General features: G+C 39.1%; 1 protein-coding gene across 5 annotated transcripts in view; it reads left to right on the top strand.

Moving 5' to 3' along the window:
• Positions 1–27,234, top strand: part of Reps2 (RALBP1 associated Eps domain containing 2) — a 187,881-nt gene that overhangs the window by 45,327 nt on the left and 115,320 nt on the right. For all 5 annotated transcript variants that reach the window (XM_042680456.1, XM_042680454.1, XM_042680457.1 and 2 more), the window contains exon 2: positions 16,908–17,031. In XM_042680456.1, the coding sequence (XP_042536390.1) occupies positions 16,908–17,031 (124 nt within the window). The remainder of the gene's footprint in view (positions 1–16,907; positions 17,032–27,234) is intronic.

Below are 27,234 nucleotides of genomic sequence, written 5' to 3' on the forward strand. Positions count from 1 at the left end.
AGGGTAAAAGTATATAGCTGTCATCCACAAAATATATATGAATGACATTTAAAATGGAGGCCCTTTATTATTTCTTTTATCAAAGTTCTTTCTGTTTTCGAGATAAGATCTTACTACCTTTTTTTTCCCCTCAAGCTAACCTCAGACTCACAATTTCCTTGTCTGTACCCTTCAAGTAGCTGGAATTATAGGTATGTACTACCATGGCCAGCTCAAACATTTTTTTTTCTTTTGTTGTTCCTGGAGCTTGAACTCAGGGCCTGGGCACTGTCCCTGAGCTTTTTTGCTCAAGGCTAATGTTCTACCACTTTGAGCCACACACCACGTCCAGCTTTCTGGTAGTTAATTGGAGACAAAAGTCTCATGGACTTTCCTGTCTGGGCTGGCTTCAAACTGTGATCCTCAGATCTCAGTCTCCTGAGTAGCTAGGATTATAGGTATGAGCCACCGGTGCCTGGCAAAAATTCGATTTTTATTTGACTGAACAAATAACAGCAAGAAAAGTAGAAGCATTTCTAACTTATGAATCTAAGAAGACGTATTACAGAATGTTTTACCATCAAATGTTTGCCTTTATCTTTCTCCTGGATAATGCAACAACTTTCTTTTCTGTTGTTGTTACAGTGTTGGGGATCAAACTAGTACCTCATATGGACTAGGCAAACATGGATACTGAACTAGACCCTAGCCTTTTTTTCTGAGATAGTTACTCACTCTGAAGCCCAGGCTGGCCTTAAACTTGTGAATCCCCTATCTCCCACTTGCTAGGTAGTTGGAGTTACAGGTGTGTGGTACCACATAAGTACTTTTAATTCTCCATAGTTATATTATTTTTGCTTTATATTTTAGTATTGTATATCAAACTCCATATGACATTATTGTTTTATGCAGGCATTTTTATTTAGATTGGATTTCAGCAATTTTTTTCTGTGAAGTCCAGATGGTAAATATTTTAGCTTCTGTGAGCCATATGGTCTCTGTGACAAGTGCTCAACTCTACAGTTTTAGTCCAAAGTAGCTGTGGACAATATATAAATGATTGTGCATGCCCACATTCCAATAAAATGAATTCACATATGCAGATTGGACCTACAGGCCAATTCATTATTTAGATACCATTTTAGCTTCCTTGTTTTGTTACATCTTTTTTGTTGTTGCTGGGGATTAACCCAAGGTCTTACATATACTAATTTTATGCTCTACCACTGAATTGCACCCTCAGCCCCTGGACAAAATTTTAAGGCAAGGCTGTCTGCTCCCTTTACTGTTTTATCCAATATTGTGCTAGAAATCCCAGCCAGTATAATAAGGGAAGAAAATGAAATAAATGTTTCTTGGATCGGAAGAAAAAATGGTATCTATTTACAGATCACATGATTGTTTACAAAATAACTTATAGAGTTAATAAGTGAATTCACCAAGGTAACTATCCATGTACACACGGAAACTGAAATTAAAAATATAATATAATATAAAAATATAATACCTGTGTTGAGGGTATAACTCAGGTATAGAATGCTTGCCTCACATTTATGAGGCCCAGTATTTCCCCATAATGTATATAATACACCACTTAAAAATACTTAGTTGTAAAATCTAATAAAGCATACACAGGATTTATACGCTGAAAACTGTCTAATACTGATGGAAGAAATAAGAGAATCTCTAAAGAGATAAAGAAATATATCATGTTCATGGATTAGAAGACTTAGCAAAGTAGGAAGGGTAATTCTTGCATTGGAGGTATGACATAAGCAGTAGAGTATAAGGCTCTTGCTTTAGTCTCCAGTATTACACAAAGTCAGTTCTCCATAAATTGATATATAGCTTTAATATAATTTCCATAAAATTATTTTGTAGATATAATTTTATTAAAAACTTATATGGACTGGCAAAAGAGCTAGAATAGCTAAAACAATTTTGAAAAAAGGAGAATACAGCAAGTCTGCCTAATTTTAAGACTTATTATATAACTACAGTAATCAAGTCTGTGGCACTAGGAGAGAGATAGATACATAACCCATTGGAACAAGACATGGAACCTAGAAATATGCCTACAGAAATACACTCAATTGAATTTTTTGCAATATTACTTTTACTTGTTTGTTTTTTATATGAAATCTCTATTTCCCGAGATGATCTTGAATTCCTAGGCTTAGGTGAGTCTCCTGACTCAGCTTTACTTGGGTCTACAGGTACAAAACACCATGCCTCATTCATTTGTAGTTTTCTCTTTTTGTGCGCATACTAGGGCTTGAATTCAAGGCCTCAAGATTTAATTGGGTCTTATGCTGTTTAATTGGAGATTAAAAGTCTCACGAATTTGTCTGCCTGTGTTGGATTCAAACCCCAGTCCTCAGATCTCAGCCTTATGAGTAGCTAGGGTTATTGGAATGAACCATTAGCATCTGGCCCAATTTGATTTTTTATTAACATGTATCAATTGTTTATATTAATGGCATTCAGTGAGGCATTTCTGTGCATGCATATCACTTGCACTAGATCATGTCTGACTACCCACTTTCCACCCTCCTCCTTCCCAATCTCTATAATGATCTCTATTTTATTTTCAGGCTGGCTTTCTTTTGCAGTGCTGGTGATTAAACTCAAGGCCTTGTGTTTGCTATGCTAGTATGTACCACTTGAGCTATACCTTGGCTGTTTTGCTCTTTCAGTTTTTTCAAGATGAGGTCTTTGCTGACCTTTGCCTTTCCTGGCCTCCATGTCTGATCTTACTACTTCTGTCTCCTGAGTAGCTGGAACCATAGATGTGGGCCATCATGCCTAGCACGATGACTTTGTTTGCTTTCATATGGAAGAGAGGAAGTGCATTACTTGTCTTCCTATGTAGGATTTATTTCATTTAACATAATAGCCCTCCAGTTCCATCTATTTACCTGCAGATGGCATGATTTCATTCTTCTTTTTGGCTGAATAATTGTCCACTGTGCATTTATATATTTTCTTTGTGCATTCATTTGTTGAAGAGCTCTTAGGCTCATTACATGTCTTAGCTGTTGTGAGAGTGTCACAATGACATGGATGTGCAGGCATCTCTTTGGTGTGTTAATATCATTTTCTTTGGATGTATGCCCAGGCATGGTATAGCAGGATCATATGATAGATCTATGTTTAGTTTCTTGAGGAAATTCTATACTGATTTCCATAATGACTGCACTAATTTACATTCCCACCAACATTGTGCAGTTGTTTCTTTTTTTCTCACATCCTCACAAGCGTTTGTTACTTGTTTTTATTAAGTGCTTAGAAAAGTGTATTATGTGCTTAAAATATTTTTCTAAGACATCACAAATTACACATCCAAACTTCCCAATGTCAGAATATTTAATATTCTACAAGAGAGGCACTTAAAGAAAACTGTTGCACATTATGTTCTGAAAGTCTAATGGATTCACGCAGACAGCCTTTTATGAAGGGTGTTACAGAAATCATTTATTACATGGTACTTGAATGATTCATTTTGAACTTAGGGATTTATTCCTTTTTGAGGCAAGTAGAATCCTCTTGTACACCTTTTTCTTGCTGTAAGGTGAAAACTTTGTATTTTATCTTGCTGATTTCCACCTGTAAAATACCACAATTAGCAGAATATGAATGTGAAATTTGTCTTTTATGAACATGAAAATGTTATGATGTTAAAGCATATACTGATTAGAAAAATAAGAAATTTGTATATAAGGATACACTGAAAACATACAGAGGTATTATATTTTTTCCTGAGTAGAATGTAAACTTTATTTTATATCAAGTTAAAATTTGAATTTAAAAGAAACCACAAACATTTGCCATATCAAATAAAAAATAGCCAGGTGCTGTCACACCTGTAATCCTAACTACTCAGGCGGCTGAGATCTGAGGTTTGTGGTTCAAAGCTAGCCAGGGCAGGAAAGTCTGTGAGACCCTCATCTCCAATAGACTACTCAAAAAAGCTGGAAGTAGAACTGTTTCTCAAATGGGTCTTACCTTGAGCCAAAGAAGCTCTGGGACGGTGCTCAGGCCCAGAGTTTAAGCCCCAGGAATAGCAAAAAATAAATCAGGATCGTCCACCTTCACATTAAAAACATAGATTCAAGACAAGGTTCAATAATAATGCAAAAATTTATATTAGCAATAGTCCAATTTGATGGTTTGCACAGAGAACCTCAATTTGAAACAAGTAAAAAAGTACTACTTGACAACAGCAACTGTAACTGTGGTACTCTTCACAAAATTCATTTACAAAATGTCAGCATGGAAATTAAAACACATACTCACACATACACACACAACACACAAACCACACTCTGAACAAGGGATGAAAAAGGGCAACCAACCTTTATAGAGTTCAAGAGAGCACTTATACAATCTTCCTAAATTGGTACATGTCCTGTTATATCATGAACTATAAGACAATAAGCGTGTCCATCATTTTAAGCCACATAATGTGTCTGTTACAACAACCCCTTGAAACTAGTACACTGTTTTTAGAATTCTTTTTTTAGTGCTGTAATCTGAATGTTTGTGTCTCTCTAAATTCTTATGTTGAAAAGTAATCTTAATCCTTATTGTAGTGATATGAAGAGGTGAGGCTCTTAGGAGATGATTGACTCATGACAGGGAGCCATCGTAGATGTGCTTGGTGTCCCTATGAATGAAGCCTGAAGGAGCTTGTTTCCACTATGCCACAATGCAGCAATAGAGCACTGTGAGCTAGAGAGAGCCCTCACCAGACTGGATTTTCTGGCATCTTAGTATACGACTTAGTCTCTAGAAATGGGAGAAATCAATTTCTATTGTGTATACATTGTTCAGTCCAAGATATTTTAACAGTCTGAATGGACTAAGATGTGGGATGGGCATGCAGAAGTTTTAAAATCTGAGTCCTGAGATGTCTATGCTTTGTTTGTCCTGGAAAAAAAATCTCACTATAACATAGACATTCTTCACTGCTCCAAAGCCCTTCAGCTTCTTTGTTTTCCTTGCTGTGCTTGAATGCCAGCCGAAATATAAGGTGAATGGTGGATGCAAGGACTGGTTGGTTTCCATGGAGACTTCTTGCAGAAGCCCTTCCTCCGTTTAGCAGTTGTCAGGGAAACATCTAGCTTCAATTTGTGGGGGTCTACCAATTTGAGTGGCTCTTTGAAGAGGGGGAATTTAGTTGCACCTCTTCAAGATCCTAATAAACAAATGTACAAGAGAGCTTTTGAATGTGTCTTTAGAGTTATAATAGGTTTTTCTGTAATTTAGGGATGTTAACTACTTTTCTGTCTGAAATGGTCAAACTATCCATTTGTTCACATTCAATAAGTAGTAATTTTGAGATTCATGAAAAGAAGCCACAGTCGATTTCACACCAACTTTGGATCTTTAGAATATCCTATAATATGAAGAATTCAAAGGCCTGACTTGTGTGAAACTCTTTCCAGACTGCTAAATTTGCTTATTGCTTCTAATGAGCTATTGTTGAATCAATGGCTGGAGTTGGTGGTGGCTAATGGAAATAGATTCTAGGTATTAGTGATTCTTTAAAAAAAATTTATTTTATTATATTTAGTTATGCAAAGAAGTTGACATTTAATAAAGCAGTTTATGAATATATCTTGATCAGTGTTACCCCTTTCAACATTCACACCCATCCATTCCCTCCCTCTTCTTAATTTTATAGGATATATGTTGGATTCTTGACTGTATTCTCCCCCTGTGTAACTCTTCATTCTTCTACCCTTTTCCAGTTGAACAACCCTGCCCCTTTCCCACATGCTGGTGTTTATTTTGCTGAACTTTGATTTTGCCTTTCTAAGGAATTACACTATTTGAGTTCTCCTTTGAATTTACCATATTTCAGTTAGTGCATTTGTATACACTTGCACACCACCCAATTCTGATATAGATAAATTCCCTAAGAATTTACAATGTCTCCACAGCGACAACTTCTCCATCGTGGTTTTTATCAATCAGTCAGGTACAGTAGATTGCAAAGTCCCGGGCAGTATTTTGTATCTCCTTTCATCAGGGGGCGGGGCCTCTTTCTAGATCCTTCATAACAAAAAAGTGAGACAAAGGACATCTTGGGGAGGGACAGGGGGAAGGAAGGCAAATGGGAGACGGTAACAAGGTTCGACAAGAAATGTACTCATTCCCTTATGTAACTGTGATCCCTCTGTACATCATGTTACAATAAAATAAAATTTAAAAAATCTTCATTAGCCTCATGACTTGCTTAGACCATAGAATGCAGTGGAAGTGACTTTGTATAGATTTTGAGCCTATGCATTAAAAAGCATTTCAGTTTCTTGCTGCTTTGGGAACTCTGCCACCATGTGAAAAAGCCTAGGCTGGGCTGCAGGGTAAGAGACCATGTGGAGGAAAATAGAGGCGCCCAGCCAAAGCAAGTCAACTGCCGAAGCATCAGCACTGATCTACTTGAGATCAGTGGCACTGGCCCAGACCAATGTAGTGGCCCAGATGAATTCAGCCCAAATTATTGAGCCCCAGAATTTTGAAATAAGTAAATGTTCTTACCTTATGGCACTTGAGGCTCAGGGTGGTTTGTTATGCAGCAGTAGATGATTGAGAGCCAAGTTGGGGAGCTCTGGAATGATCAAGTCTTACCTTTGACCTATCTTCTGTAACACCCAGGATTCTTACACAGTTAGTACTAGGAATCTTGGCTAAATTGAGCAGAAAAAGAATGTACCGGGGAGATTTTCAGCTGCTCCATTTTTCTCCAGCAAAACTTAGGGAGTGTCTTGAAAAATGCACAACTAGTTTGCATCACCCCCAGAATCAGTCAGGTCATATCACAAAATCGATCCATTGAGGATGCTATTACTCTAGCTACTGAGTATCAGGTACTTCCTCCTATTCCACCACCGCCATTACCTACACTAGACTCCCAGATTAGAGCTGCCCCTAGAGCTGAGTGTTACTTATGTTACAAGAAAACACTTATCTGTTTGTCCTACTTTGCAGCACTCACTACTGATTTCAAATGCCTGACTGGGTGTTGTTTATTCAAGTTTTGGTCTACTTTTTTTTAAAGTTTATTTAGCTGAAAGTGGGTGGAAAACTTCTTAAGCACTGCCCAGGGGTTTCGATGCTGGGCACCAAAAGAAAATGACACATGTACGGAAGTTTCTGTCCTGTATTCTCTCCAAGTCAGTTGGTTACCACACAGTTCTGATGAAGCCAACTCTGTTTTGTGGCTGTACTTCTTACAGCTGCTTCTACAGCAGATGTGTGCTGATGGCCATTTTGAAGACCAGAAACTACAGTGGTCTGATTTGGATGCATCTCTGACTGCCAAGCTACAAACAATATATATTTCAGTTGGTGGGAGCAAAGAAACTCCAGAGTCTAACACTTAAGAGAACTCAACAAATAGAATCACAGGAGTATTATGGGATTGGCTAATTGAACAGTGAATTTGTTTCATGTTACATTTATTCGAACCCAGGGTCTCACATATGTGACATTTAAATTTCTGGGCAGTAAGACCTTTCAACTCAAGTGGTTTCCCATTTTTCAGAATTTCTTTAATAACTTCTCTGAGCCTATTTGTAAAACCATCCACATAGAATTAGTGTAGATGTTAGAAGTAATATCTATGAAGGCAAACACAATACCTAGTGACTATGTAGTCAGTGTTTGATAAATGTTGATCATCTTTCTCATGCATCTTATATATACACACACTCCAGTTACATTATATACCCACTGAGTAGACTGATTGCTCTTACTGTGTGGACTATCTGTTAAGTTGTAAACTCTCTTAGTTTGGCTTGTGAATATAAGTTGTACTTGATAGAACATCTTGGAAGGAATCAGGATCTGGATTTAAGCTCACCCATTGTAATAGGGCTGTCAGTTTAGGAGGATGACATGATTCCTTCACATCAAGCAGATGAATGTCTACAAGTGACTCAAGGTAAAAGTGGAGAGACCTGTCTGGATCCTACAGATACCTTTCCCTACAAATACATTTCAGTCACCCTAAATCTTGAGAGTAGGGAAATCAGGGATTTGCTTACCAGAGAAATATTAATAGGAAACTAAGAGTGAGGACAAAGACAGAAGTAAGCAGTGTCAAACTTAACAGGAAAGAGAATGGAAGTGAATAGTTAGAACAGGGAATTTAGTCATGGGAAAAGAATTGTGTGGTCAAGATAATGTGACCACTAGGACTGGTAACTTAGTCATTGTTTCAGAGTTTGGTTCTGGTTAGTTAAATCCATCTGAATATGCCATTGTGATACAGAGTGCCTGCCTGGATGTACTGGTTGTTGGGAAGAAGAATAATCATGAATAGGGAGAAAGAGCCCTCTTTCAGCCTTGGAATAGCAGCTATTTCAAGTTCCTCAAGGGAGATATTGTCAGAATCTCAGGAAGGTGAGAGATATGTTTCCTTTTTTTTTTTTTTTTTTTCGATCATGGGGCTTGAACTTGGGACCTGAACGCTGTTTCTCAGTTCTTCATCTCAAGGCTAGCACTCTACCACTTGAGCTACTACACCACTTCTGGTTTTCTGAGTGGTTTATTGGAGATAAGAGTCTCACTTTCCTGCCCAGGCTGGCTTTGAACCACGATCCTCAGATCTCAGCCTCTTGAGTAGCTAGGATTACAGGCGTGAGCTACCGGTGCCCAGCTGTGTTTGCTATTTTAACAATTGGATAGAGTCTTTATGGGAATTGGACAAAGAAACCAAACTCGTGAAATTAGATCGCCTATTTTACCATAAATAGATGATTCTAGTATGAGTTTAGTTCCATGCTAAAAGTTCCAATCTATCTAGATTTGAGGGGTCAAGAATGAGAACTCAGGTGTGATCTGAGGCTGAACTTCCATTCATTCATTCTCTTTGCAAGTCATGGATGGGTGTAGTACCATTGCTTCATTTGCTTGAAATGTCTTGGTTTGCATTATTCTTCTAAGTCACTAAAAGAAGTGTGTGTGTGCGTGTGTGTGTGTGTGTGTGTGTGTGTGTGTGTGTGTGTGTGTGTGCACGTGCACGCATGTGTGTGCACTGTATAAAATATAGAATGGGTCAAAATAGATATTTCTGTCTATTTAGGATAAATAAGCTGAACCTTTAATTTTACTTTTGAAAAACACTAAAACCGTCAGTAAATGAACTGTCTGCAAAGCCAAATCTTTGTCTGGTGTGATGGTCTGAGTTGCCAGAAGCAGCAAAAGCTTTATATAATTCTGGCAATGCATTGTGTTCACCTGAGATTTCTCTGCCTCCAGCTATACAGTAATTCTATGATATGCAGTGCCTCGCAACCTGGGCCAGAAACTTCAAACTAATTTTCTCTTGTGATTTGTGCTGTAATTGCGTTTTAATTCAGTTGTAGTGTCAAGACTCTCTCTCTCTCTCTCTCTCTCTCTCTCTCTCTCTGTGTGTGTGTGTGTGTGTGTGTGTGTGTGTTCCTTCATCTCATTAATTCCTGGCATTTAAGTCAGTACCTGGTGCAACTCAGTAAATGTTAGTTCTTACTGTGAATTCTGTTTTTATTCTCTTCTAAGCCAGTGGAGTATCTTCTTCATACCTGGACCATTCACTCCATTTGCTTTCTTCCCCTCTGCTCATCTTTGAGTTGGTAGATCCCCATTTTTCTCCAGGCAGTTGACAACCTTAAGATCTTTCTGACCCTATGGTGATCTGTTCCCTTTGTGTGCAGGTGGCAGGGCATCTCGGCAAGCCATTGTGTTGGTTTGTCAAAGGAAGCCTAGTTTACGAAAGTCATTAATGACCTTCACTGTCGCATGACATCGTTTATTACCTATAGTCCTTCCTCATTCCTCCAAAATGTAGGTGGGTAGTGAAAGAATCTGTAATATCCTTCTGTCATGTCTATTTCTTCCAGTGCATTGTGCAAGGACCTTTATTTCCCCTTCTGTTTTGGAAGATTATTTATTCATTGTATTATCTTTAAATGGTTGTGCAAAGGAGTTGCCATTTAACAAAGCAGTTTATGAATAATATGCATTGTGATCAATGTCACCCCTTTCAACATTCCTACCCATCCCTCCTCTACCTATCCTTTCTCTTTCTTCTTAATTTTGTAGGATATGTATTGGATTCCTGAATGCATTCTCCTTCTCTTCATTCATTTCTTTCTGTTTTATTTTTAATGAAACAAGGTCTAACTGTGGCCTAAACCTCACACCCACTTCTTGCCTTCATTTCCACAGTGTTGGGATTATAGGCATACACCACCATACCGGGCATATTCCCACTTGTAGTGAAGTTAATATACTGATTATTTGAGACTGTGTACTAGCTCCCTAAGAACAAAGAAAAGAAAACAATGTGGGAATCACAGGCATGAGTGTACAATTGATTTGAATTCCCATCTTTAAGAATGATGCTAATTTATCTTTGCCTCTTTAACATGGCTATACAATGTACTCCCTCCAGAGGCTGAAGAAACTCAAAGATCTGGGAGGATGTGGGATATTTCTCTTTGAATGTGTTTACATGGAATGAGGACTTAACTGAAGTTCTCTTTCTTGTTGTCCTGTGGTCAGGCAGTGTTTCTGATCCTTTGGACTTAAAAAAATATACTTATTTGAATAGGTTAATATAGCCCACTACCCAAAGGTACAAAACCAAATATATAGAGGTTCTCTTTATCTGTGATGAGTTCAAAATTCAGACGCCATATTTATTTTCTTATTCTGTGAGCCAAACCTGAAGTCAGTGGAATGGGTGCTGTGGGAGAAGGCAAAGTGATTTTAAAAATGCAGGACTTGTCCTCAAGAGATTTACAGACTTGTAGGCAGATAGAACAGTATACTGAGAACTACTATATAAAGTGCCAGAGGGAAAGTGAAAGCCATAGTTATATTTATAGCTTATTATTGATAGTTAATTTTAGTTTTTTTTCAGATATGACTCTCTCTCTCTCTCTCTCTCTATATATATATATATTTTTACCTAGGGCCAGCTTTACACTGTGATTCTCCTAACTATATGTTGAATAACAGGTAGACATCACCACTCCTGGTTATTTGTTGAGGTTGTTTGCCTAAGCTAGCTTGGAACCATGATCCTCCCAATTTCTGTTTCCCAAGTAGTTAGGATTATAGCCATGAGCTGCCATGCTTGGCCATAAAAAGATAGTTTTGAAGAATGGTTCTGAAGGTTTCTATAACACTCTATTATCCTTAAAAATATAAAAAGCAAACTTTTATTTTTTAATGTGTGAATTATTGCATAAGTTTTGCTCATGTCTGAAATAGGCATTGACTTGTTTAGGCTGGTTGCTGTAGAAGTTGAGTAGGAATATATGATGCTCTTGTTTGGGAGCTTCTGAAAAATGTAAGGAAATGCATAATAAATAGAGGAAAAATGGGAGCTGAGGGAAAGGGCAAATGCTGATGTTTTCTTTTTTTGGTACGCTTTTTATTGTAAAAATACTATACAGAGTGGTTACTGTTACATGAGCAAGGTAATGAGTACATTTCCTATTGAGCTTTGTTGCCTCCTCCTTGGTTTTCCCCCTGCCAACCCTTCCCTCCCACCTCCACACTACCCCCTCCCCACCACATGCCGAAGTTGTAAGTTCATTTTCAACATATTGTTTTGTACATTTCATTGTTACTATGGGTCAACCTGTATCCTTATTTAAGCATTTTGTTTTTTTCCCTTCCCCTCCCCGAATTAGAGAAGTGTATATACAAGATGCAGGGCACTGACATCAAATACAGTGAAAAGAGGGGTTATACTGTGGGGTAGGAACATACAAAGCAACAACAAAATCACATGGTACATTATAAATACGTTAAAAACAATAACAAGAGAGAAAAAAACCACTTGTGTCCCTATCTTGGAGTTCCTTTCACTTAACATCATCTTATATGGTCATATGTACATAGCTTTTGGCCTTTTCTGCCTGTCTTACAAATGTACTAGTTATTGCAAATAATGGAAACCATGGGACCTATGTTTCTTTGGGCCTGACTTACTTCACTTAATATAATTTTTTCCAAGTCTTTCCATTTCCTAACAAATGGGGAAATGTCATTCTTTCTGATGGAGGCATAGAATTCCATTGTGTATATGTACCACATTTTCTTGATCCATTCATCTACTGAGGGGCATCTGGGTTGGTTCCATATCTTAGCTATAGTAAATAATGCTGCAATAAACATAGTCGTGCTGGTAGCTTTAGTGTGGCCTTGTTTGTGATCATTTGGGTAAATGCCCTAAAGTGGGATTGCTGGGTCATAGGGGAGCTCTATGTGGAGTCTTTTGAGGAACCTCCATACTACTTTCCAGAGTGGTTGAACAAGTTTACACTCCCACCAACAATGCAGTAGGGTTCCCTTCTGGCCACATCTCCTCCAGCATCTGTTGTTATTAGCCTGTGTTTTCTTTTCTTTTCTTTTTAATTAATGTTTTTTTTATTGTGAAAATACTGTACAGAGGGGTTACAATTACGTGAGCAAGGTAATGAGTACATTTCTTGTCAAGCATTGTTGCCTCCTCCTTTGTTTTTCCCCTACCATCCCTGCCCTCCCATTTCCATGACTACACTCCCCCCCACTCTGTGTTTTCTTGTATTGGAAAGGTTTACTCTTTAAGTTGGCATTTACCTAATATATCTGACTAATTTAAGAAAATGCCCTTTCTTCATGTTACTGTGGGCAAGGCAGGGTGGCAGTGTGTTATGTAGAACCTAGAATCTCCTGTAAAGGACCCATTGGTAAATATTTCAGACTTTGTGGGCGAAGAGGCAAAGTAAAGGCTATTATATAGGATAGGTATTTCTATAACAAGAGAGAAAATGAAGCTTCCATAAACTGTTTATGGGCATGTTTCAAAATAAAATAATACTCTGTGTGTGTATGTCTCTTTGTGTGTGTTTATGTGTATGTGTGCCAGTAGTGGGACTTGAATTCAGGAACTTGAGTTTTCACTTGGCTTTTTTCTCCTCAAAGTTAGTGTTCTGTTACTTGAGCCACTCCTCCACTTCTGGATTTTTGTTGGTTAATTGTGAGATTCTTGAGGATTTGAACCTTAGTCCTCAGATCTTAGCCTCCTGGGTAGTTGGGATTACTGGGGTGGGCCACTGGTGCCCAAACATGGCATCATAGATTCAAAGACATTTTTATTTTAAAAATTCATTATTATATAGTTATACAAAGAGGTTACAATTCCATAAGTCAGGTCATGAGTATCATAATCATAAGGTATCATGATCAATTTTACCCCTTCCACCATTCTCCAGACACTTTATAAAATTCTATGTACTGGTTAGTTACCATTCTATTTGGAGGTAATAGTTTTTTTTTTTTAAGAAATTCAAAGTTAGTGTTCTCAATGGTCAAGTTGATTGCAAATGTTAACCTTTTTTTCTTTTCTTCTTGTGCTGGTGGTCCTGGCACTTGAGCTCAGGACCTGAGTGCTGTCCATGCGCTTGTCTCAAGCTACCAGTTGAGCCACAGCTCCATTTCCATTGGAGATAAGAGTCTCATGGATTTTTCCTGCCTGGGCTGGCTTTGAACCATGAGTAGCTAGGATTATAGACATGAACCATTGGTGCTAGATGCAAATGTTTATCTTTAAAGACGATTTTTAGCTTGTGATGATTTTCAACCTAGAGGCTGGATTTGACCCATGGGCAGTGGTTCTCCAAATCCTGATGTAATTGAGAAAAATCATGAGCTTTAGAGCCAGGCACATGTAGGTTTGCATATTGCTCCTGAGTGTATAACCTTGAATAGATCACTACACTTTTTAGCTTGATGGGTTTGTTTTTGTATAAAATCTATGAGGGTAATGACTCTTACAAGATGGACAACATGTCATTTGTATCCCAGTGATTTTTTTTTTTAAAGATGGAGTCGTGCTGTGTGGCTCAATGCCATGTGGCATGTTATTCACAGGTAACATTGGTGGTGGTCTGATTTGAAAAATGAACCTGATAGGCAAAGAAGCAGGAAGCCATTTGGCTCACAAGTGCAAGTTTTACAGGAAGGGAGCAAGCAATCCTAGAAGCTCTTTGGTGACTTGTTTATAATAAGAGGATCATAAAGGGAATGTTCAGGCTGGTATTTGAAGGTGCCCAGGTTAGAGCAGGACTTGAAGCAAGCAAAGTGAAGGGAGAATAGAAAACGGGAGTGCTCTTGGGAGAATTCTTCCAGCCTCTCCTAGTAAGAGTTTTTCGATGTTTTAAATCTTCCCAAGGAAACCTTTAAAAGAGAGAGAGGCTTATTCAAACCTTTGAACTGTTCTGAAAATTTATTACATGTAAGCTAGGAAAGAAATGATTGTTTCAGGCAAACAGACTGAGTGTGGACTGGTTACTCAGCACAGACACTTAATCTGACAGAATTAAGCAAAGAGAAGAAATTTTAGTGGTCATCAGCCTCTTTCCAGAACTTTGACTAGGTTCCTCCTAAATTGTCAGTGCATTTTGCTTATTTGTATCCAGCTATGCAGCAGTTTAGTGTATATCTATAAGCTCGAAGGAGTTGATTTAATCCATTCCTTTTTTTTTTTTTTCATCTCATGCCTTCCACCTGAGAAAACAAACCCTAGTCCATAGGTCCTTACTCTGTCTTAGAAATTTGCCTCATGAGTAATCTAAGACAGGTCCTGCTGAGCATGTTACATGTTTGGAATTAAAGATGGATGGAATTACAATGCATATGCTATGAAACTAAGAAAATTGAGGGGAAGGGTTGGGAGGGAGGGAAGAGAATGAGGAAAGGGGGACATCCATCGGGATGCAATTGTACTTATGAACCGATTTGTTGAATGGTAATTCCTTTGTAATCTACTTAAAGATAATAAAAATAGAATCTAAAAAAGATGGGTGGAATTAAGGGTGGTCAGAATATTTTCCTTTGTGTTGTTGTTGTTGTTGGTTGTGGGGCTTGAACTCTGGGCCTGGGCAAGTGCTTTACCACTTGAGCCACAGCACCACTTCCAGAATCTTTTATTTTTTATTTTGAGAAAAGCTGAGTGACTTAACTTTTTTGAAGGAGTAGTTCTATAAAATAACCTCCTGATATTTGAGTATCTGTGATATATTACCACCTCTTTTCTGTAGATATCATTAAAGCATTTCCATCCTAAAACTTTATGTTTTTATAAGTAATTTAAATGTAAAACGCTTTTAAATAAAATTACGTAGGCATATAATATATTAAAAATTAACCTTGTTTTGGATTGAAAAAGTCTGATAAGGCTTATAATTATTTTCACTTCTTTGAAGCTTAAATATTTCAGAAAGCTCTTCGTATAGCTCTCAGAGGTTTGCTGTACAAGGAGCAATAAAAGTAACCTGTGGGCTTACCTCACTTAGGTATACATATACTTGGTTGCAAAGCAGTGATTGTAGTAGTGTATGAGACCAAAGGTAAATAAAATGCTTTACTGTCAGATTAGAGTGTGTCTTAAAGCTATCCTAATAAATGTCTCACCAGCAATTTCAGTTGCCTATAGTAAAGAGCTTTCCAGTTCAATATAGTAGTTACAATAAAAGAATAACGAAAGGGCAAGTTGATACAAAATTCATACTTTCTGATATATAGTTGTTAAATTGTTTACATACTAAAGTTTAACGTTTCTCCCCTCCTCTCCCCTCCTCTCCTCTCCTCTCCTCTCCTCTCCTCTCCTCTCCTCTCCTCTCCTTTCCTTTCCTTTCTTTTTTTTATATTTGAGACAAGTTTTCTATGTAGCCACAGCTGGCTTCGAACTCCTCATTCTCCTCCCTCTGTCTTCCCAGCGTTGAGATTACAGGCAGGTACCATCATTTCTGGCTTGTAATTTCTTGAAATCTGGAATTATTCTGAAAGAGAACTGTCTTATAACTGGAACTGCAGTAACGCTGTTGGTAGGAATTTTTCATGCATACGTTAGGATGTGTGAATTTATATATTCTCTATAAGGAACATAAAACTCAGGTACATTTTATTTTTGAGCATCAATTCCATTCAGTTGAATGGGAATTTATTGACTGTATCTTCGGTGGCCAATTTTGTGTTAGGAGATGAATGGAAGTCACCTTACCCTTGAATTTTAATGAGATGCAGAGATAAACCGATAACTATACTGTGGTAAATGCTGAAATAAACCTTACTTAAATTTGAAAAAATAAACCTCCATGATTCCCCATCACCTCACTTGGAGCAATTACTAACCCTTGGTTTTCCTTGTTTCCCACATATGCCTATTTATTTCCTTTCTAACATTTTATTTTGAAACATATCCATGATAATGTATCATGAAATGGACATTATAGGATTGAGGGTTCTTGAAAGACATTGGGAAAATGAAGTATATCCAGGAAGTTGGGAAATTGCTATTGAGAAGGGGAGGAGGACGTTCTAGTTTTAGATGGTGGAATGAGAACCAACAGTTATTGCACCGTCTTGAAAGTACTTGTACATGCATTACTTTTTATGTTCATCTGAAAATGAGCACCCAAGATATAATTACAATGGTTCTGGAATTTTTTCTGAGAACTTTATCAGAATCATTCACATTCAACTTCATTAAACCAAGATGATATACAAGTGGTGGTAATGACTAATCTGTTCTCTGTTCACTCTAGTAACTTTCTAGACTTTGAACATTTGAACCCAACCACTTGAAAGTCATTCTTCTTTGTAAGAAAAATAACAACCACTGTTGGTCATTTTTGTTTTTGTCTTTGAAGAAGGAGAATCATGCATCAGTTCTGAAATAATCATGAGTAGGTAGAATTTAATGATCTGAACGAAAAACCACCCTGTAAACTGGAGGAAAAAGAAACCAGCGTGTACATTTAGGTTCCCGAGGGAATTTCTGGTTAGCTACACCATGACATCTCCAAGGTTTCATCATATAGGTTTGGCTCATTTTCCTGTTATGAAATGGGGTTTCAGCATTGTTCTCTCTTGACTGTTTTCAGATCACAGAACTGTGTGGCGCGAAGCGAGTTGGTTATTTTGGTCCGACGCAATTTTACATTGCTCTGAAATTGATTGCTGCAGCACAGTCTGGCCTCCCTGTGCGAATAGACAGTATTCAGTGTGGTAAGTATCTCACATTTTCTGTGCTTTATTGTTCACGACAGATTTCTTATTTATGAGGGCTGTTTTTAGTAGTTTAAGACCTGTTCTGTTACCTTTTGTGGAATTTTTTTTCTAGTTTCTTCCAACTCCTCTGCACAATGAAGTAAGAAAACTTGGTGGGTGGCTTAGTTTTTTATTTTTAATGGGGGAAAAATCAGAAGTTTTTCTTTAGCAAGATGATATTGGGAAAGAAATTCTAGAATCTGAGACAAAACAATAGCATTCATTTTAATTTTCCACTTCAGATAGCTGTGTTGTCGTTTACTGCTGTGTTAAGGATTAGTTCAGAGTAATGGGAGAATGGTAATTATGGGAGAATGAACTGTCCCTTTTCTCTCTCTTCTATCCCTTCAAGTTATAGCAGATGTCTTCCTCTTCCTCCTCTTCCCCCCCTCCCCACCTCCTCATCCTCTTCTTTTCTTTTTCCTTTTTGTTGTGAGACTGGACTCAAACTTGGTACCTGACACTTTGCTCATTGGCTAGAGCTTTACCAGTTGAACCAAGCCTCCAACCCCTCTCCCCTTGTCTTCCATACAAGGTCTTATTGTATAGCCCAGGCTCTATCGGAACTTGTAATTTTCAAGTCTCAGGCCCCCCAGTGCCAGGATTACAGAAATGTACAACGACACCTAGCTATGTACTTATTTAATTCTCAGTTCCTGAAGTACTCTTCTGGTCACCTAAGGGATACCAACATTTTGGAAGAATGAATCTTCTTATGAATATTCCAATTTTAACATTTTCTTGCCCTCTCTGTTCCTGGCCCTGCTATGTACTCAAGTATTTTCTCCAAATTAAACAAAAGGGAAAGCCCCCAACTGCCAGCCTCATTTCTGTTGCCTCAGCAGGAGTTTAACAGATCTGTATGAAGAAGTTAACGATTGTGTGAGTGCACAAGGTCCTTGAATACTTCAATGTTAGCACATAGCTTTCATATGTCCACATACTATGCAGGCGTGTGTTATTTTTCTTTTCCTCATTTTGAGATAATGACTCATCTGCAAAAAAAAAAAAAAAAGCGCAAAACAGATACCAACTCATCTGCATACTTTTGTCCTCTGCAGGTTCTGGTAGACAGGTTCTGGCTATGGCAGACAAAGCCTTTGGAACTAACCATAGGGAGTCATAGGCATTATGCTAATCTTTATCAAGGGCTTAGAGTGGGCCAGACACTGTCTTCTTTAATCCTCATAGCATCTAACTAAATTAGGCATAATGCTTGTTGAACTTTGCATTAGGATAAAATACAGTCACACATCTCAGTGCCTCAGTTAGATATAGGTAGGTTTCTATCTACATTACCCTGGCCAGTCTTCGGCTTTTAGATTTAACTCTGCAGGGCAGCTGCCTTTCATGTGTTGGCTCTGTGATCTTGGGTATTTTACCTTACGACACCTCCAAAACAGCACCTGTTTTGACCAGCAAGGATGTGAGTTAAATTCTTTGGTCTGGATGTGACTCGTGTTATTGTGGCTTATAGTGTTTTCCAGAGCTTGTCACAGAGATGCATCTGCTTCACTACAGAGCAGACTGGGGGGAGCACAATCCTTTGGGGGAATTGGTTATGAGTAAACACTGCAAGTTTCTACTATGGCACTGTTAGTATCTCTATCGTACAATGGTGCAATTGAAGTTTAGGTAAGTTGAATCAACTTGCCTAAGGTCCTAGTGTTAGTAAAGTCTGGATTCAGGAGCTCTGCTTCTAGTTTTCATGTTCTTTATGTTTTGAAGGGGAGGTTGCAGTGCTGGGAATGAAATGTAGGGTCTTGCACATACTAGGCGAGTGCTCTACCACTGAGCTATGTCCCCAGCATTACTTCTTGAGACAGGATCTCTTTTTATGTCCTACAGGCTGGCCTCAAACTCCCACGCCTGTGTCCGTTTCTCCAGGTCTGGAATCACAGGTGTGCAACCACCATGCTCGGTTACTATGTGCTTAACTGCTATGCAAATAGCCATTTCTCACTATCCTTACTATCCTTGTAGTAGATTCTGATAGAGATCTGTAATCATGGACTATTTCCCAAGTGAGACAAAAGTCAGGCCCCAAAGAGCTCCTTTGGTATTATAGAATTAAACTCTCTGAAAGAAATTACTGTTTCCCCCCCCCCCCCTCCCCAAGACTGTTATTCTACTACATGGTCCACAGCTCCACTTCTTGAAATATCTTTCCTTCCTTCCTTCCTTTCTTTTTTTTGGGTGGGGGAGGCAGGGGTCATGGGGCTTGAATTCTGGGCCTGGGTGCTGTCCCTGAGCTCTTTAGCTCAGGGCAAATGCTCTATCACTTTGAGCCACAGCGCCACTTCTGGTCTTTTGGTGGTTACTTGGAGATTAGATTCTCAAGGACTTTCCTGCCCAGGCTGGCTTTGAACTGAGATCCTCAGATCTCAGCCTCCTGAGTAGCTAGGATTACAGGCATGAACCACCAGGAACAGCTGAAGAAGGCTTTCTTATTTGTGTTTTGCAAACACAAATGCTGCCTTTGGAGGTTTAAGGGTATCCAGAATTAATTCTGAATTATCTTCTTTCATTTAAAGATTTACTAAATAAAAATTATTTGCAATTACTATGTGTTAAGTAAGAATGAGAACAAGATTGGCCCAAACTTTAAGCTGCTACTTGGTTGGTTATGATCTACTAGTTTAATATTTGATGCCACACACCTTGAAGTTCAATGAAGATGCTCTCTGAAGGCCTAATGGGAAAGTCTGTGGAAGTCTTGTGATCTATAGGGAGTCATATTCTGGGAGTTACAGATAGATACCTCCTTTTTTTTTTTGCTAGTTCTGAGGCTTGAACTCAGGGCCTGGGTGCTACCTCTGAGCTTCTTTTGTTCAAGTCTAGTGCTGTACTACTTGAACCACAGCTCCACTTCTAACTTTTTGGTAGTTAATTGGAGACAAAAGTCTCATGGACATTCCTGCTGGGTCTGGCTTCCAACTGCAGTCCTCAGATCTCGATCCCTGAATAGCTAGAATTACAGGCATCAGCCACTGGCGCCTGGCAGTATACCCTTATTATTATTCTTTTTGCCGGTCTTGGGACTTGAGCTCAGGGCCTGGGCTCTGTCCCTGAGCCTTTCTATGCTCAAGGCTAGTGCTCTACCACTTGAGCCACAGTGCCACTTCTACAGATAGCCTTATTTTATGAATGGCATGAGCCTATGTGTATATATATGTTAATCTCTATCCCTTAGTTTTTCTTTTTGTAAATGCCAGCACTATCTCTTAATGCTCAGCTAAAATCCTGGGTCCCTTGCTTTCTCTAGTATAGTCCATCAAAAGTTCAGCTCAGTGCCTTTTGTTTCTATCTCTGTTCCTACTAGACTAGGCTACCTCTACCACTTGCCTGGATAACACAATGGTTTTGTCCTTGGTTCTCTGGTCTCCTCTCTTCTTTGCCCCTTTCTCATTTCCCATATTGGGAAGAGTGATCTTTTTGAAATAGACATCATATTATTTCCTTTTTTCCCTTAAAACCCTCCAGTGGTTTGCCTGTTATATGTAGTCCCTAGTTCAGAATTCCTGTACCAGTCTGAAATATCATGCACAATCTAGCCCCTTCTGTTTCACACCCTTATCTCAGATTTTGTCTCTTAGCATCATGGCCTTTTAGCTGCTTCTAGGTGATTTTCATGCTGTGAGCATATACTATATCAAAGTCTTAGGTTTCCAGAGTTCTGGTCTTCCTCTCTCTTTCCCATGGCTGTTTTTCATACTTCAAGAATTAGAGCCTGTCCCTACCATCGTAAAGTAGGTTCTGTCAAATTCATTAGTGATGGACCCAGTCTGTGGTCAAGCTGCTTCTAGAAAGTATAGTGTCAGAAATGTTTATAAAAGTGCAGATAAAAACGCTGGAATGAGGTTGCTAAATTATGTATAAAACTGGTGTTCTACATACAGGGCAATGAAAGCACAATTGGCTTTTGTACTCTTTTCTCAGATGAAATTCGTTTGCCTTGCTATCAAACAAAAGTACATGTTAGTTAACAGTTTTATAAAAGTTAATATCTACCCTTTCGTAATTATAAAATGTCTAATCAAGAGTACATAGTTCTGGGTGTGGTGGTGCAGGACTGTCATTCTAGCATTTACAAGGCTGAGGCAGGAAGATTGTGAGGCCAGCCTGAGTTACATAGCCCAGCCCTGTCTCAAAGACCAAACCAAACCAAAACCCAACAGAATAGTAAGTCATAACAGAAGTACACAGTCTTAGGGGAGTTAGGTGTTCCCTGGGTGAGCCTGCTGAGTATTGGTTGTTCAGGGCACTCTCCTCTGTACTTTGCTCTCTCTCAGCATTTGTTTCCTTATAGCACTTATCAATCTGTAAATATTCCTTACAGGTTCAACTAATTTTTTGTCTGTCTTCCTCATTTGCCTGTAACCTTGCTTCAGAGGAAGGGAAGAGGATCTAGTAGCCTCTCTGTTATGGGGCATTATAGCTACTCAGTGTATGTTGGTGGAAGGAAGTCAGAAAGGGAGGGAGAGAGGGAGGGAAGATGGAAAGAAGGAAGAGAAGAAGGAAAGAGGGAAGGAGGGAGGGAAAGAAAAGCTGAATGTTTGTTCTCAGAGAAGGCATCTTAATAACTTGTCACTTTTTTTTTGGGTGGGGGGGGTCCGGTAGTGAGGCCTGAACTCTGGGCCTGGGTGCTGTCCCTCAGCTCTTGAGCCACAGCGCCACTTCTGGCTTTTTTTCTTTTTGCTTATGTGGTGCTGAGGAATCAAACCCAGGGCCTCAGGCATGCAAGGCATGCACTCTACCACTGAGCCACCTTCCCAGCCCCCCCCCCCCTTTTTTGGTCCTGGAGTTTGAACTCAGGGCCTGGGTGCTGTCCCTGAGCTTCTTTTGCTTAAGCCTGGCACAAGGCTAGCTAGTGATCCACAGCTCCATTTTAGGCTTTTTTGGTGCTTAATTGGAGATAAGAATCTCATGTACTTTTACTTCCCAGCTTACCTTGAACCACCCTCCTCAGATCTCAGCCTCCTTAGTAGCTAGGATTACAGGCATGAGTCACCAGTGCCTGGCAGCTTGTCACTCTTTAAAACTCTGGAGGGACTTTTGTAGTAGTCATTCTGGTATGTCATTCTTTTCAGGCCCTTGCTCCTGACATTGTCTGCCTTGAAAAAACCTGGGGAGCTTAAAAAAAAGCTGGGTGTCTGAGTCCAACTACAGAAAATCCCATTTAATTCATATCAGGTCCAGCCTAAGCATAAGGGGTTTTAAGATCTCTGCAGGTGATTCTTACATGGAGCCAAGGTTGAAAATAACTTCTCATGAAAATCTGTGTCAAGCATTTTCAAGAGCTTTGCCTAAAGCAAGAGTATATATTTGGTTATCTTGGCATGCAGGGTGCATGGTTTTCAGGGGACACTTATTGTCAGAGTTATGCAAGTGCTGACTCTGTATTTACATGACCTTAAGAGCGAGTGCCTCTTTAAATGTTGGCAACGGGCATCTCCGTAGTCATAACCTCACTGGGGCTGGGGTTAAACAGATGGTGAAAGAGCGTACTTGCAGGGTGGAAGAAAGAGGAGTGAAAATTGAGGAACAGAGAGAATTCCTGATGAGGAAACCATGTGAAAACATTTATCCTGGTAGCTGCTGTGACCTTTCTTCTTTCTGAGGACTGCACTTGAACTTGCATGAATATATTAAAGGAAGTCAGGCATGATCTAGGGTAGGGTTCCTAACCATTTGTGTGCCAGGAACCCTTTTGGCAGTTTGAAGCCTATAGGCACCTTTCAGAATAATGAGATTTTTGCTCCTTTGGCCCCAGGAATCAAATCAAGTGCTTAGGCTTGCTAAAACACGTGCTTTCCCACCAAGCTGCATCCCTATCCTAGAATGTTTTAAATGCATCCAAAGGCATCAGACTGTAAAGGCAATCAATTATATTGAAATAATGCCCAAGGTATTTAAAAGAAATCATTATATGGCAATGTAAATGCTTCTTTATTAAATGCATAGAGATCTGACTGGGATTGAAATAACCTTCATACTTTCAGCATAGAAGCATACACAATACATCTAGATGTCTACAGCAAGTGTAATGTGATGTAAAAATACCTGAAAGTCACAGAAACTGCTAATGATACCTTAGAGGTTTCCTCGCTACATTCTTAAATGAAAGAAATTAATTTAAATTAGGGTAGGGGACCATTCAAGGTGACCATTCCCTTGAAATATTTTCTACAATCTCTTTGGGAGCCCCTAAACCCTGATAGTGCAATGCTTGAATTGCTATAGTCTCTAGGGCTGTGTTCTCCAGAGTGGCTCATGATCTGGTGGCAGCCTGCATAGTCTGCAGTGGAAAGAGAGAGAACTAGGACAAAAATGAGTTATTTATAACCCAAATGTGGTCGATTTATTTTATTCCTACTGTGAGGTATCCTTTCATGAAATTGATAATAATAAGTTTGGGACAAAAATTCTTGGCAGAATAAAATATTGGCACATTTTATTGGTTTTCTTTTGATGGGAAGAAGAAAGAAAGATTTTAACAGCTCTGTAAAATCCCCGCATCGTAGTTATAAGTCTGCCACCATGAACATCCTAAGGCAAATAATTGACACCTTTTGACTCCTCACAGATCTATAGAATAGTCATTCTCAATCCAGGTGATTTTATCCCTTCAGGGGACATTTGACAATAACAGGGAGACAGTTTAGTTTGTTACAGTTGTGGAGTGGGTGCTATAGACAACAACAGAGGCCAGACATCTTGCTAAGCATCTTACACTGTAAGGGGCAGGGCCCTGTTGCCTAACCAAAGCAACTTCTTCAGTCTATACTGCAAATAGTACCGAGACTAAGGAAGCCTTCTGCAAAACATCTACTGTTTTAAATCCTGTAAGAGAGGCAGGATTTCACAAGTAGTGACTCCAGGTTAAATAGTTTCTATGGCTTAAAAACAAAAACAGAAATTCTTTGAACACACACACACACACACACACACACACACACACATACATACATACACAAGAGAGAGAAAGAGAGAGACAGAGACAGAGAGTCAGAGAGAGACAGAGCGAGAAGGAGAGGAAAGGAGAGGAGAGTAAGATGAGGAGAGGATGAGGAAAAAAGAAAACGAAAGAGAGGGAGGGAGAGGGAGAAAGAGTCAGTTTAGGGGGCTGTCTCTGTGTACTACTTACTAAGCAAGCCCTTCCTATCTCAGCCCTAAAAGAAATCTTTTGAGTATGACAACCAGTTTAATGATTTATAGAGAAGACAGCCCCTTAGTGTGGGATAGGAAGACCAAGGAGAGTGTAAGTAGCCCAGAAAGTGAGGCTTGTAGCTAAACACAAGGGCTGATGTATATATAGTTTCATCTTTAAACAGATATAATTGTGATTAAATGCTGTTTCCCCCAACAAAGGGTTATGGTTAACTCACTCTTTCTTTGTACCTCTCATCTCAATTTCTCTTCCTTTTTCAGTGGTTCCTTTTGACAACTTACTCTGCACAATCTTCCCTTTTCCTTCTCAGCCTTGCTACAAGGGATCTAGAGCTGCTTTGGGCAGTTCACCTATGCAGAATGACCCTCCTGTACAGCTGGTCAGTTGTGTCTTCTGGAGTTCTATTCCTTTATCCAAGCTCCTGTCCTCAGCCCTTTTGTTGCCTTTTCTTTCCAACTTGTAAGCAGTGGTTTCCAACTTTATCACTGTTCTGGGATTCTTTGGCCAGCTTGCCAAAGCTCTGAATTTCACTAGGAAAAGGCACATTGACACAGGGACAAGGGATGGAGGTTACTGGAAAGGAGAACAAAGGAAAATCCTAAATCTTAATTTAAATGTTACAGACATGCATGTGGGCACACACACACATACATACTGCTCAAACCGTGCACTTAAAGATCTGTATGAATTATCCTTCCATAGAAAAACTTCTTTATAATAAAATAACATTTAAAAAAGAAGTCATTAAATTGAAAATTCACATCTTGGAAGGTTAAAAACACGCCAGATAAGATTATCAGACTAGCATAGGAACTAGACCAGTAAAATCAAATCAGATTGATATTATCTACATATTTATGGGGAGATGTAACTCAAACACTGGAATTACAGGATTACTATATCTGTTGTTTGTATTGATTGTAGTTCCTTTCTCCTCCTAGAAAATACAGCTCAGTTGGTTGACAACCAGTGCTAGTGTGATGTGACCTCACTACATGAAGTGTATGTGTTTCTGCCTCTAGAATATTTTAAAATATCAAATAGACATTTTAAACAGAAAGAAAAGAAAAGAAAACTTCTGAACATAATTTAAAGAGAACTCAAGACATTTCTGACTACAATGTTCCACATTCCCTTGTAAAAACTAGTATCTAGAGCTCTCCTGTTTTATGATGGTAGTCACTAAACACAGGTAGCAAATGAGTACTTCAGATATGGCAAGTATGAACGGAAATGTGCAGTGAGGATAATACACGTAGTTAAGTTAAAATAATGTGAAATATACGTAGTACAAAACTTGCCATCTCAGCTATTTTTAAATATATAGTTCAATAGTTTTAGTGTGTTCACATTGGTGTGCATCCAGTTTCTGGAACTTTTCCACTTTGCCTTGCAAAGTAGACTCTGATTAAATCCTTCTCCATCTCCCTCTCCTTCTGTAGCCTTTGGCAACTGTTCTACATTTCTCTTTCTTTTTTGTGGTATTTGGGATTGAATCCAGTGCCTCTTGCTTGCTTGGCAAGCACTTTGCCATTTGAGCCACATCCCCCACTCCCAAGAGGAAAATTGGGAGAGTATTCTAAAATGAGTTATTAGACCTCAGTGCTAGGTACCTTAGCATTGTCACTGAACTCAATTCCCAGGCTATGAAACTCCCAAGCTCAGGCTAGTAAGTGATCTACAGGCCCCTCCCAGAAGGTGGAGTCCTTAGCATCTTCCAGTAGCCAGGGTCAGCAGTGTGTCAGAGAAGACACATTTTACGTACTTGTGGTGCTGGGGATCAAACCCAGGGCCTTAAGCATGCCAAGCAAGCACTTTACCACTGAGGTATATATCCAGTCCTCTAGTTTCTATTCCTATGAATTTGATCACTTTTAATAGTTCATATAGGTGGAAGCATTTGTCTTTTGTAACTGTCTTATTTCACTTTTCTTTCTTTTTTTTTTTATTGTAAAGCTACTATACAGAGGGTTACAGTTACATGAGTGAGGTTATGAGTACACTTCCTCTTGAACATTGTTACCCCCTCCATTGTTTTCCCCCTACCATCTCCTCCCTCCCTCCCTTCCCCGAGGTTCTTTTTTTTTTTTGATTGTGATTAAATGATTACATAATTTCAAAGTCACAAGTTCATTCTAACTTCCCTGGAGCAAATTGTCTACCACAGTCTGTAATATATAACAGTGTTCACATGTTATATACCATATATGTGATCAGCAGCATGAGGATATTTAGTAGTGGTTCAACCAGATGAGTGGGAGTTCTTTGTTTCTTAAGTCCTGTTAGTTTTGTCGTATCACCTAACCTTTTGGATTTAGCATCCACTTATGAGGGAGACCATGTACCGTTTGTCTCTTCGTTCTTGGCTTACCTCGCTCAACATGATTCCTTCTAGCTCCATCCATTTCCCTGCAAATGCCATTATTTTGTCATTTCTAATGGCTGCATAATATTCCATTGTGTATAGATACCACAATTTTTGTATCCATTCATCTGTGGTGGGGCACCTAGGTTGTTTCCATATCCTAGCTATTGCGAACAGTGCTGCAATAAACATGGAGGTGCACGTGTCCTTGTATATTGGTTCCTGTTGTTCAGGGTAGATGCCTAGAAGTGGTATGACTGGGTCGTAAGGGAGGTCAATCTTTAGCTTTCTAAGGACCCTCCAGACTGCTTTCCAAAGTGGTTGTATAAGTGTACATTCCCACCAGCAGTGTAATAGGGTTCCTCTTTCTCCACATCCCCTCCAGCATTTGTCGTTGGCTGATTTGTGGATGTGGGACATTCTGACTGGGGTAAGGTGGTATCTCAGGGTTGTCTTTATTTGCATTTCCTTCACCACCAGGGATGATGAACATTTCCTCATGTGTTTCTTTGCCATTTTTATTTCTTCATTTGAGAAGTCCCTCTTTCGTTCCCTTGCCCATTTAGTAATTGGTTTGTTAGGTTTGGGAGGGATTAGTTTCTTGAGTTCCCTGTATGTACAGGAT

Source organism: Dipodomys spectabilis, unplaced genomic scaffold (assembly GCF_019054845.1).
Source record: "Dipodomys spectabilis isolate Male_0828 unplaced genomic scaffold, ASM1905484v1 ptg000061l, whole genome shotgun sequence".
In the NCBI taxonomy this organism is placed as follows: domain Eukaryota; kingdom Metazoa; phylum Chordata; class Mammalia; order Rodentia; family Heteromyidae; genus Dipodomys; species Dipodomys spectabilis.